This window comes from Triticum aestivum, chromosome 2B (assembly GCF_018294505.1).
Source record: "Triticum aestivum cultivar Chinese Spring chromosome 2B, IWGSC CS RefSeq v2.1, whole genome shotgun sequence".
In the NCBI taxonomy this organism is placed as follows: Eukaryota; Viridiplantae; Streptophyta; class Magnoliopsida; order Poales; family Poaceae; genus Triticum; species Triticum aestivum.
In genome coordinates, this window is record NC_057798.1 from 273,601,991 (window position 1) to 273,622,892 (window position 20,902).

Sequence of the window (20,902 nt, forward strand, 5' to 3'; positions counted from 1 at the left end):
TCACGGAGCTGATCACGAGAGGGTCGATCTTCAATCTTCTGGTACACCTCAAGAATGCATGAATGCAGTTTGGGCTCCTACGAGCCTCGACATGGCCAACTAAGTCATACTCTTAGTCCATCAATATATATCTTTCATCCTCGATGATAATGCTATGCACGATCATGCAACACGTCATTCTTTTCTAAAAAAAATGCAACACGTCATGATCTTTGCCGAGGTATTCTGAAACGAGCAAGATCGTACTCCATTGCCCTCTCAGTGTCTTTCCCGATTCTTGACACTTTGTAAATTGTTATTTTCTCATACACCATGAATTAGAGCATCTTCAGCCGCACCCCCAACACGGTCTTCCCAGGCGATTTTTTCGCGCCGGCGCCGAAAAAACGGCCCAGTCGCGCCTCCAGGAGCCCATTTTTCGCTGGCTTGGGCCGAAATTAGCGTTGACGGACCCAGACCGAACCTCCTTCTCTCAGTGCACATATAACGGTTGGAACCTTCTAGCCGGGGCGGGTGTTTTGGCGCGAAACAACCACGGGCCCGCCGAGTCAGCGAGACGACCGCTTCGTCGCTCTCATCGCCTCAGTTCCCGCGGGAATCAATGCGAAGGCTGCCGCGCTGCCACGCCGGTCAGCCTCCATTGATGCCTCACGGGCGGCGCAGTGAAGACGCCGCCGACGCGCATCCTGCCCGCTCCCGCCACGCGTCCTCCCGCATGCCGCCTCCCCGCCGCCCCGCTTCGGCTATAAAAGGCGCCCACTCCCTGCCGGTGAGCGCCACAGCCTCCCCCTCTCCCTCCCGCAAAAGCCTTCTCCCCGCCGACGAGCAAAAGCATGGCCGAGAGATTCCCAGGCGACGGCGCAGCGGCGAATGGTTTCGGCCGCCGACACCTCCAGGAGCCGGAGGCTCGCCTTCTGTACGCGGCCGAGTACCCGGCGCCCCCCGACATGCGCGTGCCGGGTGCGTGGAGACTGAGCGCCATCAGTGTCCCGGTGCCGCGGGTACCCGAAGGGGCGGCACGGCGGGCGAAGATCGCCCGTGTCCGCTCCTCGCTGACGGAGGAGCAGCGGAATGAGCCGAGGTACGCGCCCGATAGCGAAACACTGTGGATGTTGTACTTCGAGCGCCGCCACAAGGAGCAGATCGCCTCCGTTAACGGCATCATCCCCCGCGGCCGCCTCAACTCCGAAGGACGGCGCGAGTGGTGGGGCGTCCCTGGCTGCACACTCGACGCCGTCCTCGACCACATCGAGACCGGCAATGTGCCACGGCTGGAGTACCCGACGCGGTCCTCCTTCTCTCGCCGCCGCCGTAGTTCCTGGATGCTGCGGCGAATGGAGCCGGGGTCGTCCTCGTCGTCGGGCTTCGGCTCGCTGGCCCTCCGCCCCGTGAAGACCGAGCTGGAGGGGACACTGCTCGGGCGGCGCGCTCATCATCAACGAGCCCTCGCCTGCGACGACATCGACGAGGCACTTCTTGCGCCTGGTCCGGCCGAAGCCCGAGCCGGGCTTGCTCCCCGTGAAGCCGGAGCACACCGGCATGGTGGCCCCCGACGACGAGTCCGCCCTCAAATGGGCGAAGGAGGACTACGTCCGCGAGCAGGTACGCCGCCAGCGCCGGGCGTACCTAGAGACCCAGGCCCGTAGCCGCGCCGAGGTCCGTCGCCGCGCCGAGGAGGGAGGCGTTATCGTCATTGACAGCGACGACGAAGGCGAGGCCAGGCCGTCAAGCACCCCACCACGTGTCGGCGACCCCGGCCAGGGCTGCAGCAGGGATGCCGCAGGCGAGGCGCGCGACGACGACGACGACGACGGCGGCGGCGGCTACACCCGCTTCTACAGGCTTCTCGGCATGTAGACGACGGTGACGACGGCGGCGGCGGCGGCGGCTAGGCTTCTTAGTTTGTTTTTATGTTATTAGGCGTAGTTCTTGCATGTTTTTAAGTTTTTGTACAAATTTCGACGAAGTTTGGCCGAGTTCCTGCAAAAGTCGCCGAGTTTGCAAAAAATTGAAACGAACTTCGCCCCGCGCCGACCATGGGCCTATGACTGGGAGCGAACCGAACCCCAGAGGCCAATCTAGCACCGGTTCGCCCCAGGCCGCTCTTTTTCGGCGCCCTGGGGGCCGAACGGCTGAAGATGCTTTTAGGATTAGTCTTCACAAATGTTGATCAGGATGGGTAGATGACATCGGCTTAGATAGTAGCATTGGTCAAAATCATGTTTGTTCACCTTGAAATTGCATGCCGAGGCATCACCACTTGCTAGGCTAGCAAAAAGATGATATCTCTGCAAGACACTAATATCATTATGAGAGCCAGGCAAGGCAAAATAGCAATGTCAAGAGTCCACAAATTCTCGAAGGTAACTGTTTTCAAAAATAATAGTTGGATCATGGTGACGCCCGGTGAACTGATTGTGCCATGCCGCAGTGCAATTCTTTCACCTCCAGTCCATACAGTCAACGCTCCCAAGCATCCTATGCTAGCTTCTTACTTCACTGAATGTTAAAAGCCTCAACGCTCCCAAGCATCCTATGCTAGCTTCTTACTTCACTGAATGTTAAAAGCCTCACCGTGTCCTCGACGTTGGGTGCGTGTAGATACCAAGCTCCATAAACCCTTGTCACAACATTGACAAACACTTTTACACACTTAAGAATTGTATATTTAAGGTGATTGAAACCTATAAATCTAACATTGACAAACACCGTGTAGACGCATTATAGGTTTGTTCTTTTTCAGATTTGGAGGGAACTAGAAATTGACAGGGAGTGAAATTTGGGGCTCGAAATCCATGGCGCCCTATTTAGTTGGTGAGGGGATTGAGATTTAGCGTCTTTGTTCAAAACAGAGCTTCAGTGCGTCTTGCAAAGTTTTGAGTAATCTTTTTTTTTCAAAGAACCTTTTCTCAAGGGCAGGGGTTTCTGCAAGTTCCATTAGAAGAATAGAGGCGATAAGGTTTATAAGGAAACATGAGAACCAAAAACCAAAAATTGCCTGGTTGGTTTGGAAAGGCCAAGTGAAAACCAAAATACATAACAAACAAAACAAAAAAACACTAGGGACTGGGTATAGAGACTTGGAAGAAAACATACACTGGCCCGTTCCTTAGTAGTTACTCGAATAGATAGCATATATTGCCACAAATTATCCCAGCACAGCAGCAATATTACACAGCCTGCAGAAGTCTCGGCTGCACAGGCCATACAATTACACATCACACACACAATCACTCTAACACCTGACCAGTTCCCAGGTTACAATTAGCTTAGCTTAGGTTTTTGGCAGACAGCAGCAAATATATAGCAGTACAGGAGACCACATATACTGCCAGTTAGTACACCGGATAGTGGAGACGTAGGTAGGCAGGTACGTACATAGGTCGGTGGATACATATGTAGCTAGTAGCATGGCTGCATGACAGAAGAGAGGGAGCATGCTTAGGTAGGTTTATCTGATCTGGAAATGGTTCAGCGGCGGGTTCCCCGGGTGGCTACGGCCGTCCTGGTCGGCGTGGCGGCACCCGTCGCCGCCGTTGGCCTCCGCCGAGCTCTTCCTCCGCCGCTCGTTGTGCCCGGCCAGGCGCCGGCGGCAGCTGCGCTTCTGGTCGTCGAACTCCAAAAGCTCGTGGAACCTGCAATGCAATGCCGATCAAGAGCAGCAGCAGCAGTTTTCAGACAGAGACGACAGCAAACAGGCACAACATTGATAGCAACACCAAACAAAGTACCAAGAGATGAAAACTACTCGCAGCACGTGAAGTGAAGCAGCAATACGAAATTTTGCCGCGTAACTGGAGCGAATTAAACGAAGCTATTTTTGCAGCTGTACCGGTGGAATCTGGTGCCGTGCTCATGCATGTGCATGCAAAAGCAGAGACAATCCATAAGTATTTAGTCCTGTTTTATCCGTACAAAGACCCCCAACTTCCCCTACATCGCCAATAATTAACCTCCAGTTTTTATCTTGCAATTTACAACGGTGCATTGATCGATTTAACACGGGGTACCTGAAGAACAGAGCATGTGTGTGTGTGTGTGTTCCTCTGCAGGAATGGTTCTGAACTCTCGTACATTATGGTCAGAGCATCATTCATAGTTCTACGGTTCCTGGTTCAATTTATTTTTCGAGTTACAGGTTATGAAAAAGCATGATGGCTTTCTGAATCAGAGGACCACATTTGGTTTGTTTGTTCCACTTGAATTCCCCACCTATGAGTAATCAAGAACTGCTGTAGCAATGTCTTTGTCGACACCTTAAAACTGTACTAGGACAGCATGAACAGGGCCAGCGACCAACTGCACGCTGGAAATGAACCGGTCCACCAGTACCACCACCACCACTACTGCTAGATTAACTTCAAGCTACACTGTTAATCCCACTGGTGTACCCTCCTTTTCGAAAAGCACACGTTAAAATCTAAACACTAGAAGGACTCGTCTGCTCAGGAAAAATGCCAAGGTGACATCTACAATAATAAGGGAATCTAATATGGAGATAGAGCAACATGCAAGAAACATAAAAGCATCTGAAAATATGCAGCAACCGGTCTGGCACCCAAACAGGTGGACAAATTAATCTAGGACTGAGACTGACCACATCTTCTTCTATCAAGCACCCAAACATAGCTAGCAGTGAAGGCACAGACTGTTTTGCAGCTAAACTGCTCAGGGAGGGCCATGGGTTTGAGCAAATGGCAAGGACCAAGTCAAGTTGTGATCATCTGCACCGACAGGAGCTAAAAGTCTGTGTCCCATAAAGAATATGTACAGCCACTGCCACAGCCACAGAGCCACTATCCTTTCCAAGCAAACAAGAAAGGACAATGATGTGCACTACGGTCTATGGTGCACTAACAAAGCAAGCAAGAATCCTCTGGATGACATGTGAGACCTGGCTTCTCTTATCCCACTTCTTATCACCTTAAGCTTGCCGGAGATAATACAAACAGGGTTACTATCTACGTGTACGGCATAAATGAAACAGTAACCTGCACTAATAGTTTTCTTTTTCTTGAGCATGGCCTCTTATCAGTGTTGATTGGAAGGTTACCAAGAACGAAGCCAAGAGGTATAGCCTCATGCATGTTCTAAAATGAAATCGTCTTAGAATTTCCACTTCGAGAGTTTTGTGAAGGTTGCAAGAAAGCTAAGAGCCAAATGGATAATCTATGCAGTTGTTCATATATGGAGTACCTTTAGAACGAACGAACGAACGAACGAACTGATCATGAAGAAAATCGATCCTAAAAGGACGTGCTTCTGAATTTGTCCTTACCGGCTGCATTGCTGGCAGAAGCGCTGGCGGAGGCCGGCGACGACCACGACAGCAGCCTTGGAGTGCGCCTCGCACACCTTGTGCCTGCGGTGGTACCGCTTCGCCTCGCTGAGGTCGGCGCCGCACCTCTCAGCCTGGCAGCTCGGCCCGCCTGCCCCAGCCGCGCCCGTCGCCACGGCGCCAGCAGCACCACTGCCCCTCCTCACCGCCACCGCCGCGGCAGAGGAGCTCGAGCCGCCGACGGAGACCACGGGAACGTTCACGAGCTTCAGCTTCTGGTCCTCCTCGCCGGACATCCCGTCGGCTCGGGCCACGTCGCCGGCCGCAGCTGCGGCGGCGAGCGCGGCCATGGACGCTGCCGAGGAGGACTTGCGGGACTTGTCCTTGCGGTCCATGCCTTCCGGTGAGGCGCGATGAAGATGAAGCTAGTTAGGGCTCTTCTCTGGGAGCTGTCGCGGAAGTGGAACTGTGGAGCTAGCTGATGAGTGGAAGGAGAAGGAGAAGAAGCGGAGCGGGGGTGGAAGGAAAGGTCGAAAGGGATATAAAGGCGGGTGCCGTATGTGTGGAGGCAGGGCGCACATGTGGGCGCGCTGGTACACAATACGCTCTTGGTCTTTGTATACTGTAGAGTACGCACGTACGTAGGCACGGCAGGGATGTAAACCAGGTCCTTTTTTTTTCGGGGAATAAATTGCATTACTCAATCAAAATGTCCTTACAATCATCAGCAACTATCTCCAACATCGAAACCGGACCCGCCCTTAGCCAGGTCATGGTCCTACCTTGATCTCTAGCAAAAACAGCTAAGCAATGACTAGCTTTATTCGGGGTTCTAGATATATGAACAATGCAACTTTGTCTTAGACCCATCAGGTATTTAATCTCCTGCACAATAGGAGCATACATAGAGCGATCGACGCCCACACATGAGATCATGGACACGGCCTGCATAGAATCCATCTCCACAACAATCGTGAGGTCGCTTCGTTGAATAGCCAAGGAAAAACCCTCCATGCACGCACATAGCTCCGCTTCCAACGCATCACGACACGAGAACAGCCCCCTGCAAGCTGAGAAATTAATGGCCCCAAGGTGATCCCTCAAAATCATTCCAGCTCCGGCTACTTCCGAGGAGATAAAAGATCCGTCCGTATTAAGTTTGTTCCATCCCGTGACCGGAGGGCTCCATCTTCTCTCGACAGGCTCATTAGTAGACCTCACAACTCGTTCAGGTCTATCATATATGATACAAGTTTTACCTTTTGCCGGATCTGCCTGGGGATTTAATTTGATGCCAATTAGGGAGTCGACATAACTCCGAAGAAACCTCAACGAGGCATCCATGGGGGGGGGGGGGGTGCATGCTTACCATGAACTATTTCATTCCTTACAAACCATGATTGCTAGAAAATCATCATAATCATCATCCGGCCAACCTCATTCAGATACCGGGGCACCTCCCCCAAGCTTGGCAGTTGCCAAAGGGAGTGCCCATACCCATGTATTTATGTCTCTTTCTTCGGAGGTCGTGATGATGGAATTGTTGATGTAGTAGGCTTGTCATCCATCTTCCAAGGCATAGGCTCACCATCATAGAAAGATGAACGAGTCTCCGGGATCCTCAAATCCGAAACCGAACTTATCCTCTTAAATCTGTATTCATACTCACATTTTGGTTTTGCAGGTCATAGATTGTAGCGACCAGACCTCAAACAGTCTGATCTCTGTGCATAAGTGTCATCCCTGGATCGGTAATGCTGACACACACAATACTTGAAGGATTTATAATAGAGTAACAATCACACACTTATTACATCGAATGTCTCAAAAGAGAACTTATTACAATAAATATGGCTTAAGGCCATCTAATAACGATAACAGCGGAAGGCTTGGAAGGTAAGCGAGTCCATCAACTCCAACGGCATCACTGAGTATAAGACCACGACCTAAGGCACCTTACTCGTCGTCTGTAAAGTCTGCAACATGAACGTTGCAGCCCGAAAACAGGTCAGCACATGGAATATGCTGGCAATGTAACACATAGAGAGTAATGAATAGAAATAATGCTATACTACATGCATATATGGCTGGTGGAAAGATCTACGGTTACAGTTTTGCATAAAGTCAATTTTTTTCTACAGCAAAGGAATAAATTTTATTTGACTATCATGGTGGTTGTTAAACATTGAGAAGGTTCACCCAACTCAATCCCAATTAAGCATCATCATTAAAACCCAACAAATTAAATTAAAGTAACATGATGAGATTAACATGACAATCCAGGTAGTAGATACTCAAAACGTCCATAACCGGGGACACGGCTAACCATGATTAGTTTATACACTCTGCAGAGGTTTGCGCACTTTTCCCCACAAGACTCGATCTCCTCCGTTGAATTTCTCACACTACATGATGTTTGAGAAACGAATGACCGAGACACAGTCTTTCAGAAGCGTTAGCACCTTACGATGTGTAGACAGTTACACCTACTTTCCCCTACATCTTCTAGTCTACCTCTGTAAGAGTTCACACGACTTAATCAACTATGCTAGAGCCCATAATGGCTTGTGGCTGCACACGAAAGTTTCTAGCATGAATAATCTCATGATCCCTTTGAGCCTGGGTGGCGGTCCATAGGAGAATCACACGGTACCCCGGTATTTCCAAAAATACAGGCAATACTGGGTTCCCCAGGTGCTTCAATCCACCCAAATGTGTATTAAAGTTGCCACCTTAAGTAAACCATTAACTTAACAATCTCACATTTATCATGGATACACTCACCCAATCCACGTCTACTAGCATAGCATAGCGATATAAGCAAACGTGAAGTAACTCCCAAAGGTTTGATAATAAAATAAGTAATAGGTTCTACCTCATCTACTTCCCCAAAACCCACATGTTAATCAGATCCTAATCATGCAATTGCTTGAGGATTGATCTAATGCAATAAAACTGGGTTGTAAAGAGGTATGATCAAAGTGTTACTTGCCTTGCTGATGATCCGTGAAACCTAGAGACTCGTAGCAGCAAGCGGCGCACTTCGGGTACTCATCGCAAACAAACAAGCATACAATAAGCACTCGTCTAATGCACGGATAAAACTCAAATAAGAGATCTAACCAGAAAGTTCAACTTAAGAACTCCGGTTTGCAAAAAGAATCAAATCAAACGAAGCAACGAAAGTCAAACGGCGAAAGAAACAAGCTTCGTTTACTAATATGGACCTAAGTCAAATTTTACAATAGCAAAATTTTGTTTGAGTTTGTTAAATGGAAAGAGGGTTTCGAGACGAAACTCTAGGCGCTTGAATTGCCTGATTCCGATAAACGAGCGAAAAGTTATACTAGAACGAAAATCGGATCAGAAATCACGATCGGAAATAATCGCGGAAAATCCGAGAAAAAGAAAAACGGACGAACAGGCTAACGGACGAACGTTCGCTATCTGTGGCTAAACGACGAAAACCATTCATTAAAATGAACGTACAGATGAACGTCCGCAAAATAAATAAACCAGAAAAAAACTAAACCGATAAATATATATATATATATATAAATATAAATAAACCACGGTTCCTACAGAAAAACCAACTGTTTTCCAAAAAAACCGGTGGCGGCGCGGGTGCTACCTCTGGCGGTGGCGGGCTCCGGCGAGGTCGGCGGCGTGGGCGGCGACGGCGGCGGCGGGCGGCTCCGGCGCGGGGCGCGGGGTGCGGCGGCGGCGGCGGCGGCGCGGTGCGGCTAGGGTTAGGCGGGCTGGGTTGGGCCGGCGGGGTGTGGCGGCTTTTAAAGCCGGGCGGTGGACGAGTCCGGGTCGCCCACGACGGCCCGAGTCGGTTCGTTTTTTTAAAACAGTTCGGACGTGCAGAAAAAAAAGAAAAGAAATACTAAACGGACTCCAAAAATCCCGAAATAAATTTTCCCCGTCCTCTAAAAATAAGCTGGACAAGATGAACATTTATTTGGGCCTAACATGCAATTTTGAAAAACGCGCATTTTTCCTAAATTCAAATAAAATAGCGATAAACTCCGAAATAAAATCTTATTTGATTTTATTATTAAATCCTCAATATTCCTTTATTTTGGGAAAGTCATTTTGTTCCCTCTCTTTTATTTTTTTATAAGAATTATTCAAATATAAAATAATTAAAATCAAATGATCCTATTTTCAAAAATTGAGAAAACTCAAATATGAAAATAACAAAATCTCCAACTCTCTCCGGGGGTCCTTGAGTTGCGTGAAATTTCTAGGATCAAGCCAGAATGCAATAAAATATGATATGCAAAGATGATCTATTGTATAACATTCCGAATTGAAAATTTGGGATGTTACAAACCTACCCCCCTTAAGCTGAGTCTCGCCCTCGAGATTCAGGTTGGCTAGAAAATAGGTGAGGGTGGTCCTTCAGTAGATCTTCCTCTCGCTCCCAGGAGGCTTCATCCTCGGTATGGTGGTTCCACTGAACTTTGCAAAACTTGGTAACCTTGCTGCGGGTGACTTGGCTGGCATATTCGAGAATCTTAACTAGTTTCTCCTCATAGGTCAAATCACTATCCAGCTGAATCGCTTCTAGTGGCATTGTATCTCTCAGCGGTATATCAGCCATCTCCGCGTGGCACTTCTTCAATTGGGAAACATGGAACACATCATGAACTCCTGACAATCCTTCGGGCAACTCCAACTTGTAAGCAACTTCTCCCATACGCTCCAAAACTTTGCATGGTCCCACAAAACGTGGCGCTAACTTTCCCTTAACTCCAAAACGCTTAACTCCTCGAAGTGAGGATACATGAAAATAAACTCTGTCTCCAACTTTGTAAACTGTCTCCTTGCATTTAGAATCCGCATAGCTCTTCTGCCTGGACTGGGCTACCTTGAGCCTATCGCGAATCAGCTTAACCTTCCTTTCAGACTCTTTAATCAAATCTGGTCCAAACAACTGACGGTCTCCAACTTCATCCCACAACAATGGTGTCCTACACCTCCTTCCGTACAAAGCTTCGAAAGGGGCCATCTTCAAACTGGATTGATAACTGTTGTTGTAAGAGAACTCTACATATGGCAAATTGTCGTCCCAACTAGATCCATAATCTAGCGCACAAGCTCTCAGCATGTCTTCCAGAATCTGATTGACTCTCTCGGTCTATCCACCTGTCTGTGGATGAAAGGCTGTGCTGAACTCTAGCCTGGTACCCAAAGTTTCGTGCAACTGATTCCAGAACTTTGAGGTAAACTGGGTTCCTCTATCTGATATAATGGTCCTCGAAACTCCATGCAGACATATGATCCTGGTCATATATATCTTCGCCAACTTAGCACTGGTGTAAGTGGTCTTCACTGGGATGAAATGAGCTACCTTCGTCAAATGATCGACTACAACCCATATTGAGTCATAGCCTGAACGAGTCCTGGGCAATCCCGAAATAAAACCCATGCCTAACTTATCCCACTTCCATTCGGGTATCGACAATGGCTCTAGTAATCCTGCTGGCTTTTGATGCTCGGCCTTCACTCTCTGACATACATCACAAACTGCTACATACTCCACAATATATTTCTTCATTCCGGTCCACCAGAAAGTGTCCTTCAAATCCAAATACATCTTGGTATTTCCTGGGTGAATCGAATACGATGAATCATGGGCCTCTTGCAGAATCAACTTCCTGATCTCCGAATCTTTAGGCACATAAATGCGATCCTCAAACCATAGGGTATCGTGCTCATCCTCACGAAATCCTTTAGCCTTTCCTTTGCTCATCTTCTCCTTTATCTCGGCAATCTCCTTGTCAGTCTTCTGAGCTTCTCTGATCTTGTCCATCAAAGTAGACTGAATCTCCAATGCTGCTACAGAGCCTCTCGAAACTATCTCCAAACATAGCTCGCAAAGATCCTCGGCTAACTCCTTAGGTAACTCTCCGGTCATGAGTGTGTTGACCTGGCTCTTGCGGCTCAAAGCATCGGCTACTACGTTAGCCTTTCCGGGATGATAATGCAATCTCATATCATAATCCTTAATGAGCTCTAACCATCTCCTTTGTCTGAGATTCAACTCCTTCTGTGTGAAGATGTACTTCAAACTCTTGTGATCCCTGTACACCTCACAATGGTTTCCGATGAGAAAATGTCTCCATGTCTTCAATGCGTGCACTACGGCTGCTAACTCCAAATCATGTGTAGCATAATTCAACTCATGGGGCTTAAGCTGTCGTGAGGCATACGAAACAACCCTTCCCTCCTGCATAAGCACTGCTCCAAGTCCTCGACGAGATGCGTTGCAATATACTTCATAATCCTTGTGCTGATCTGGCAGAATCAACACCGGTGATGTAACCAAACATTTCTTCAACTCCTGGAAACTGGCCTCACATTCCTCAGTCCAATTCAACTCGGTGTACTTCTTCAACAACTCCGTCATGGGCTTCGCAATCTTCGAGAAATTCTCAATGAACCTCCGGTACTATCCTGCGAGTCCAAGAAAACTCCGGATCTCTCCAACTGTCGTTGGGGATTTCCAATTTGTCACAGTGACAACTTTGGTGGGGTCTACTGCTATTCCTTCTCCGGATATAACATGTCCGAGAAATCCAACTTCCTTCAACCAGAATTCACACTTGCTGAACTTGGCATACAACTGATGTTCTCTGATACGTCTCCAACGTATCTATAATTTTTGATTGCTCCATGCTACTTTATCTACTATTTTGGACTATATTGGGCTTTATTTTCCACTTTTATATTATTTTTGGAACTAACCTATTAACCGGAGGCCCAGCCCAGAATTGCTGTTTTTTTGCCTATTTCAGTGTTTCGAAGAAACGGAATATCAAACGGAGTCCAAACGGAATGAAACCTTCGGGAACGTGATTTTCACATCGAACGTGATCCAGGAGACTTGGACCCTACTCCAAGAAGCAGAAGAGTCGGTCACGAGGGGGGGCGCGCCCCCTGCCTCGTGGCCCCCTGTTGCTCCACCGACGTACTCCTTCCTCCTATATATATACCTACATATCCCCAAACGATCAGAACAGGAGCCAAAAACCTAATTCCACCGCTGCAACCTTCTATATCCACGAGATCCCATCTTGGGGCCTGTTCCGGAGCTCCGCCGGAGGGGGCATCCACCATGGAGGGCTTCTACGTCAACACCATAGCCCCTCCGATGAAGTGTGAGTAGTTTACTTCAAACCTTCGGGTCCATAGCTAGTAGCTAGATGGCTTCTTCTCTCTTTTTGGATCTCAATACAATGTTCTCCCCCTCTCTCGTGGAGATCTATTCGATGTAATCTTCTTTTTGCGGTGTGTTTGTTGAGACCGATGAATTGTGGGTTTATGATCCAGCTTATCTATGAACAATATTTGAATCTTCTCTGAATTCTTTTATGTATGATTGAGTTATCTTTGCAAGTCTCTTCGAATTATCCTTTTGGTTTGGCCAACTAGATTGGTAGTTCTTGCAATGGGAGAAGTGCTTAGCTTTGGGTTCAATCTTGCGGTGTCCTTTCCCAGTGACAGAAGGGGCAGCAAGGCACGTATTGTATTGTTGCCATCGAGGATAACAAGATGGGTTTTTTTATCATATTGCATGAATTTATCCCTCTACATCATGTCATCTTGCTTAAGGCGTTACTCTATTTTTAACTTAATACTCTAGATGCATGCTGGATAGCGGTCGATGAGTGGAGTAATAGTAGTAGATGCAGAATCGTTTCGATCTACTTGTCTCGGACGTGATGCCTATATACATGATCATTACCTAGATATGCTCATAACTATGCTCAATTCTGTCAATTGCTCAACAGTAATTTGTTCACCCACCGTAGAATATCTATGCTCTTGAGAGAAGCTACTAGTGAAACCTATGGCCCCCGGGTCTATTCTCATCATATCCATCTCCATTACTTTATTACTTGCTTTGTTTTTACTTTACCTTTACTTTTTTACTTTGCATCTCTATACCAAAAATACCAAAAATATTATTTATCATCTCTATCAGATCTCACTCTCATAAGTGACCGTGAAGGGATTGACAACCCCTAATCGCGTTGGTTGCGAGGAGCTATCGTTTTGTGTAGGTACGAGGGACTTGTGTGTGGTCTCCTACTGGATTGATACCTTGGTTCTCAAAAACTAAGGGAAATACTTATGCTACTTTGCTGCATCATCCTCTCCTCTTCGGGGAAATCCAACGCAGTGCTCAAGAGGTAGCAAGAAGAATTTCTGGCGCCGTTGCCGTGGAGGCTCACGCAAGCAAGTCAACCATACCAAGTACCCATCACAATCCCTATCTCTCGCATTACATTATTTGCCATTTGCCTCTCGTTTTCCTCTCCCCCACTTCACCCTTGTCGTTTTATTCGCCCTCTCTTTCCCAATCTCCTCCTCTCTTTCCCGTTTGCCCTTTGCCCTTTTCCCATTGCCTTTTTGTTTGCTCATGTGTTAGTTTGCTTGCTTGTCATCATGACTAGTCTCATATCTTCTCTGTTATCTCCCGAGAATGAAGTTCTAAATTTTAAGCAAAGGGAGGGAGAAAATCTGAAAGACGCTTGGTATAGAATTTGCAATGCTCAAAATAGATCTACCAGGAAGCAATCTACTTCAGTTCTTCTTCATAATTTTTACGTAGCTGCTAATCCTTGGTATAGATATATCCTTGATACCATTACCAGAGGGAATTTCTTGGGTAGCCATACTTTTGATTCTTATAATGCTTTAATAGATTTATTTGGCTCACCACCTCTTTTGATTAATGGAACTACGTTAACTTTGGAGTATGTTATGCAAAGACTTGAAATTATTGAGAATAAAGTTGCTACCATTGAATCAATTGAAAATCTTGATAAAAAGATCCACAATCAAATTACCCAATATGGATCTAAGGTAGGAATGACTTTGAAAAATATTAAAGAAAAAGAACCCATAGTTAATGATAAAATAAATCTAGATTCCACAAGAATCGATAAACTTGAGGGTATCATTACCAACTTGGGAACCGCTTTTTCTTCCGTACAAAACACTCCAAGTTCATCTACTAAAAATACTAAGCTCATTTATGTTCCTAAGAATAAGGGTGAATCATCTAGTAAGGAAACTGCGGATCTTAAATCTATAAGTGTTCATCCCAATCTTTTTACCATCATTAAGGAACCTTTTGCTATGAATGAATTTTTTGATCTTTTGCCTGAAAATTCGACAATTACTAGAAAGAAAGAAAATTCTAAAGGAGGTAGATGCCTCATTGAAGAATTGCCAACCAAAGATGGCAATACCTAGATCTATCCTTGCTTTTATGCCTAGTTAGGGGCGTTAAACGATAGCGCTTGTTGGGAGGCAACCCAATTTTATTTGTATTTTTTTATTTTTGCTTCTGTTTAGGAATAAATAATCCACCTAGCCTCTGTTTGGTTGTGGTTCTATATTTTAATTAGTGTTTGTGCCAAGTAGAACCTATAGGATAACCTACGATGATAGTTGATTTGATTCTGCTGAAAAATAGAAACTTTGCGCGCACGAATATAATTTTGTTAAATCACAGGAACGTGCTTTTGCGTTGATTATTTTTGCTGCCGTTCAATAAACAAATTGTACAGGACTTCCTATTTTGGTAGGATTTTTAGAGTTCCAGAAGTTTGCGTTAGTTACAGATTGCTACAGACTGTTCTGTTTATGACAGATTCTGTTTTACGTGTGTTGTTTGCTTATTTTGATGAATCTATGGCTAGTAAAATAGTTTATAATCCATAGAGAAGTTGGAATACAGTAGGTTTAACACCAATATAATAAAGAATGAGTTCATTACAGTACCTCGAAGTAGTCTTTTGTTTTCTTTCTCTAACGGAGCTCACGAGATTTCTATTGAGTTTTGTGTTCTGAAGTTTTCAAGTTTTGGGTGAATTCTTTTGATGGATTATGGAACAAGGAGTGGCAAGAGCCTAAGCTTGGGGATGCCCATGGCACCCCAAGATAATCCAAGGACACCAAAAAGTCAAAGCTTGGGGATGCCTCGGAAGGCATCCCCTCTTTCGTCCACTTCCATCGGTAATTTACTTGGAGCTATATTTTTATTCACCACATGATATGTGTTTTGCTTGGAGCGTCTTGTATTATTTGCGTCTTTGCTTTTTAGTTTACCACAATCATCCTTGCTGTACACACTTTTGAGAGAGCCATACATGAATTGGAATTTGTTAGAATACTCTATGTGCTTCACTTATATCTTTTGAGCTTGATAGTTTTGCTCATAGTGCTTCACTTATATCTTTTGAGCGTGATAATTTTTGCTCTAGTACTTCACTTAGATCTTTTAGAGCACGGTGGTGGATTTGTTTTAAAGAAACTATTGATCTCTCATGCTTCACTTAGATTATTTTGAGAGTCGTTAATAGCATGGTAATTTGCTTAATATTAATACTTGGTATTCAAGATATGTGAAACTTTCTTTTGAGTGAATTGAATACTAAGATAAGTTTGATGCTTGATAATTGTTTTGAGATATGGAGGTGATAATATCAAAGTCGTGCTAGTTGGGTGATTATGAATTCAAAGAATGCTTGTGTTGAAGTTTGCAAGTCCCGTAGCATGCACGTATGGTTAAAGTTGTGTAACAAATTTGAAACATGAAGTGTACCTGGCTTGTGCATCCTTATGAGTGGCGGTCGGGACGAGCGATGGTCTTTTCCTACCAATCTATCCCCTAGGAGCATGCGCGTAGTACTTGATTTTTGATGACTTCTAAATTTTTGCAATAAGTATATGAGTTCTTTTGACTAATGTTGAGTCCATGGATTATACGCACTCTCACCTTTCCACCTTTGCTAGCCTCTTCGGTACCGTGCATTGCCCTTTCTCACCTTGAGAGTTGGTGCAAACTTCGCCGGTGCATCCAAACCCCATGATACGATACGCTCTATCACACATAAACCTCCTTATATCTTCCTCAAAATAGCCACCATACCTACCAATCATGGCATTTCCATAGCCATTCCGAGATATATTGCCATGCAACTTCCATCATCATCATCATGACATACATTACTTTTGTCATATTGCCATTGCATAATCATGTAGTTGACATCGTATTTGTGGCAAAGCCACCATGCATTATTTTTCATACATGTCACTCTTGATTCATTGCACCATCCCGGTACACCGCCGGAGGCATTCATATAGAGTCATATCTTGTTCTAAGTTTCGAGTTGTAATCCTTCTGTTGTAATCAATAGAAGTGTGATGATCATCATTATTAGAGCATTGCCCAAAAAAAAGAAAGGCAAAAAAAGAGAAAAAAAAGAAAATGAATAAAAAGGGCAATGCTACTATCTCTTTTTCCACACTTGTGCTTCAAAGTAGCAGCTTGTTCCTCATGTAGTGAGTCTCATATATTGTGCTTCAAAATAGCACCTTGTTCTTCATGTAGTGAATCTCATAAAGTTGTCTTTTTATACTAGTCGGAATTTTTCATTATAGAACTTGGCTTATATATTCCTACGATGGGCTTCCTCAAATGCTCTAGGTCTTCATGAGCAAGCGAGTTGGATGCACACCCACTAGTTTTCTTTTGTTGAGCATTTATAGCTCTAGTGCATCCGTTGCATGGCAATCCCTACTCCTCATGTTGACATCAATTGATGGGCATCTCCATAGCCCGTTGATTATCCTCGTCAATGTGAGACTTTCTCCTTTTTTGTCTTCTCCACACAATCCCCATCATCATATTCTATTCCACCCATAGTGCTATATCCATGGCTCACACTCCTGTATTGCATGAAGGTTGAAAAAGTTTGAGATTATTTAAGTATGAAACAATTGCTTGGCTTGTCATCGGGGGTATAGAAGTTGGGAACATCTTTGTGTGACGAAAATGAAGCATAGCCTAACTATATGATTTTGTAGGGATGAACTTTCTTTTGCCATGTTATTTTGAGAAGACATGATTGCTTTGATTAGTATGCTTGAAGTATTATTATTTTTATGTCAATATGAACTTATATTTTGAATCTTTCGGATCTGAATATTCATATCACAATTAAGAAGATTTACATTGAAATTATGCCAAAGTATCAGTCTAATCAAAAATTCTTTTTTATCATTTACCTACTCGACGACGAGCAGGAATTAAGCTTGGGGATGCCTGATATGTCTCCAACATATTTATAATTTTTGATTGCTCCATGCTACTTTATCTACTGTTTTGGACTATATTGGGCTTTATTTTCCACTTTTATATTATTTTTGGGACTAACCTATTAACCAGAGGCCCAGCCCAGAATTGTTGTTTTTTGCCTATTTCAGTGTTTCGAAGAAACAGAATATCAAACGGAGTCCAACCGGAATGAAACCTTCGGGAACGTGATTTTCTACCGAATGTGATCCAGGAGACTTGGACCCTACTCCAAGAAGCAGAAGAGTCGGTCACGAGGGTGGGGGGCGCCCCCCGAGGGCTCGCCCCCCACCTCGTGGCCCCCCTGTTGCTCCACCGACGTACTCCTTCCTCCTATATATACCTACGTATCCCCAAACGATCAGAACAGGAGCCAAAAACCTAATTCCACCGCCGCAACCTTCTGTATCCATGAGATCCCATCTTGGGGCCTGTTCCAGAGCTTTGCCGGAGGGGGCATCCACCACGAAGGGCTTCTACATCAACAACATAGCCCCTCCGATGAAGTGTGAGTAGTTTACTTCAGACCTTCGGGTCCATAGCTAGTAGCTAGATGACTTCTTCTCTCTTTTTGGATCTCAATACAATGTTCTCCCCCTCTCTTGTGGAGATCTATTCGATGCAATCTTCTTTTTGCGGTGTGTTTGTTGAGACCGATGAATTGTGGGTTTATGATCCAGCTTATCTATGAACAATATTTGAATCTTCTCTGAATTGTTTTATGTATGATTGAGTTATCTTTGCAAGTCTCTTCGAATTATCCTTTTGGTTTGGCCAACTAGATTGGTAGTTCTTGCAATGGGAGAAGTGCTTAGCTTTGGGTTCAATCTTGCGGTGTCCTTTCCCAGTGACAGAAGGGACAGCAAGGCACGTATTGTATTGTTGCCATCGAGGATAACAAGATGTTTTTTTATCATATTGCATGAATTTATCCCTCTACATCATGTCATCTTGCTTAAAGCGTTACTCTATTTTTAACTTAATACTCTAGATGCATGCTGGATAGCGGTCGATGAGTGGAGTAATAGTAGTAGATGCAGAATCGTTTCGATCTACTTGTCTCGGACGTGATGCCTATATACATGATCATTACCTAGATATGCTCATGACTATGCTCAGTTCTGTTAATTGCTCAATTGTAATTTGTTCACCCACCGTAGAATATCTATGCTCTTGAGAGAAGCCACTAGTGAAACCTATGGCCCCCGGGTCTATTCTCATCATATCCATCTCCATTACTTTATTACTTGCTTTGTTTTTACTTTGCCTTTTACTTTTTACTTTGCATCTCTATACCAAACCAAAAATATTATTTATCATCTCTATCAGATCTCACTCTCGTAAGTGACCGTGAAGGGATTGACAACCCCTAATCGCGTTGGTTGCGAGGAGCTATCATTTTGTGTAGGTACGAGGGACTTGTGCGTGGTCTCCTACTGGATTGATACCTTGGTTCTCAAAAACTGAGGGAAATACTTACGCTACTTTGCTGCATCATCCTCTCCTCTTCGGGGAAATCCATCGCAGTGCTCAAGAGGTAGCATTCTCTGAGCTTCCCAAGTACCAAACGCAAATGCTCCTTATGCTCCTCTTCATTCTTCGGGTAGACCAAAATATCATCAATGAACACCACGACGAACTTATCCAGAAACTCCATAAATACCTTGTTCATCATGTTCATGAAATAGGCAAGTGCGTTAGTCAGACCAAATGACATAACCGTATACTCATACAGCCCATACCTTGTGGTAAAATCTGTCTTTGGTATATCCCGCTCTCGAATCTTTAGCTAGTGGTATCCTAATCGCAGATCGATCTTGGAAAATACCTTAGCTCCTTGCAACTGGTCAAACAGATCATTGATTATCGGCAGTGGATACTTTTTCTTGATTGTCACTTCATTCAGTCCTCGATAATCAACAACCATCCTCAATGATGCGTCCTTCTTCTCCAATAGAAGCACTGGCGATCCCCAAGGTGAAGAACTTGGGCGAATATAGCCTTTATCCAGTAGCTCCTTAATTTGCTTCTTAATTTCCTCCAAATCTTTTGCGGGCATCCTGTACGGTCTCTTAGATATCGGCCCTGTGCCTGGCAAAAGCTCAATAAAAACTCAATGTCTCTGTCCGGTGGCATGCCTGGCAATTCTTCTGGAAATACATCAGGGAAATCCTTCACCACTGGTACTTCCTCTTGTACAACTCCTGATAAGGAATTCACTTGAGTCCTCTTCGGCTCGTGCCGGGATACATACCTGATCCTTCTTCCTACTGGGTTGGTAAGGAAAATTGACTTGCTGGCGCAATCGATGGTTCCTCCATACATCGATAGCCAATCCATACCCAGAATCACATCCAAACCTTGTGACTCCAAAATGATTAAATCCGAGGGGAAAACATGCCTACCTATGGTTAATGGCACCTGAAAACATCCTTGACTGGCCATATACTCTGCTCCTGGTGAGCTTACTAACATAGGTGTTCTAAGAACTTTGGTGGGCAGTTTATACTTATCCACAAATATTGATATGTATGAATGCGATGCACCGGTATAAAAAGAACGATTGCAGTAAATGACTTAACCAAAAACTTACCTATTACTGCATCTAGCTGGGCTTCAACCTCTTCCACGTTAACGTGGTTCACCTGTCCCCTGTTGAAAGGGTTCGGCTTCTTCCCAGAGCTTCCATTGCCATTTCCATTCTTAGCTTCAGGACATTCATTGGCATAATGTCCAGTCTTCTGACACTTGTAGCAAGTGATGTGGCTCAGATCCTTCTTGGCTGGGGTTGCTGGGTTGGCACGGTTATGGCCGTTGCTTCCTCCATTCCCATTACCATTCTTGGGGCCACTATGGTTGTGCGAGCTCCCTCCTCCATGGGTATGCTGTAAAGGTCCTCCCGAGTTCAGGGTAAAACAAGGCTTCTGCTGAGCTCCAAAATTGTACTTCCCATGTCCATACTTCCTCTTGCGGTTGTCAATCTGCTGCTGCTTCCCTTCAATCATGAGCGCTCTATCTACCAACTCCTGGTAATTGTTGAAGGTTGCTACCATCAATTGCATGCTCAGCTCATCATTCAGTCCTTCTAGAAACTTCTCCTGCTTGGCTACATCCGTAGCAACGTCATTTGGGGCATAACGTGCTAGCTTACTAAAATTATCCACATACTGGCCAATAGTACGTCCTCCTTGGCGCAAGTTGCGGAACTCACGCTTTTTCATGGCCTTAGCTCCTGCTGAAACATGAGCAGTACGGAAAGCCTGCTGAAACTGGTCCCATGTGATAGTGTCGATGGGATAAGTGGCTGTGAAATTTTCCCACCATGATGTTGCGGGTCCATCAAGCTGATGTGCGGCAAAACGCACCTTCTCCGCATATGTGCATCCTGCAGTGGTCAACTCCCTTCCCATCTTACGGAGCCAATCATCTGCAACTATCGGCTCAGTGCTACTGGAGAACACCGG

The 20,902-nt window shown here is 45.2% G+C and overlaps 1 protein-coding gene across 1 annotated transcript; it reads right to left on the reverse strand.

The window, feature by feature from the left end:
- Window positions 1-3,116: 3,116 nt before the first annotated feature.
- LOC123044733 (squamosa promoter-binding-like protein 13) lies at window positions 3,117-5,801 on the reverse strand. Its single transcript, XM_044467575.1, has 2 exons — window positions 5,279-5,801; window positions 3,117-3,635 (listed from the first exon to the last, which is right to left on the reverse strand). Exons 1-2 carry the CDS (start codon window positions 5,671-5,673, stop codon window positions 3,452-3,454), a joined length of 579 nt encoding a protein of 192 aa, XP_044323510.1. The 5' UTR covers window positions 5,674-5,801; the 3' UTR covers window positions 3,117-3,451.
- Between the last annotated feature and the right edge of the window lie 15,101 nt (window positions 5,802-20,902).

What these genes read in the sequence shown, in the direction of transcription:
- LOC123044733 (XM_044467575.1), bottom strand. Translation starts at nt 5,673, where the DNA reads ATGGACCGCAAGGACAAGTCCCGCAAGTCCTCCTCGGCAGCGTCCATG. An exon ending in TTCTGCCAGCAATGCAGCCG is followed by an intron (nt 3,636 to 5,278) that starts GTAAGGACAAAT and finishes ATTGCATTGCAG; the next exon opens with GTTCCACGAGCTTTTGGAGT.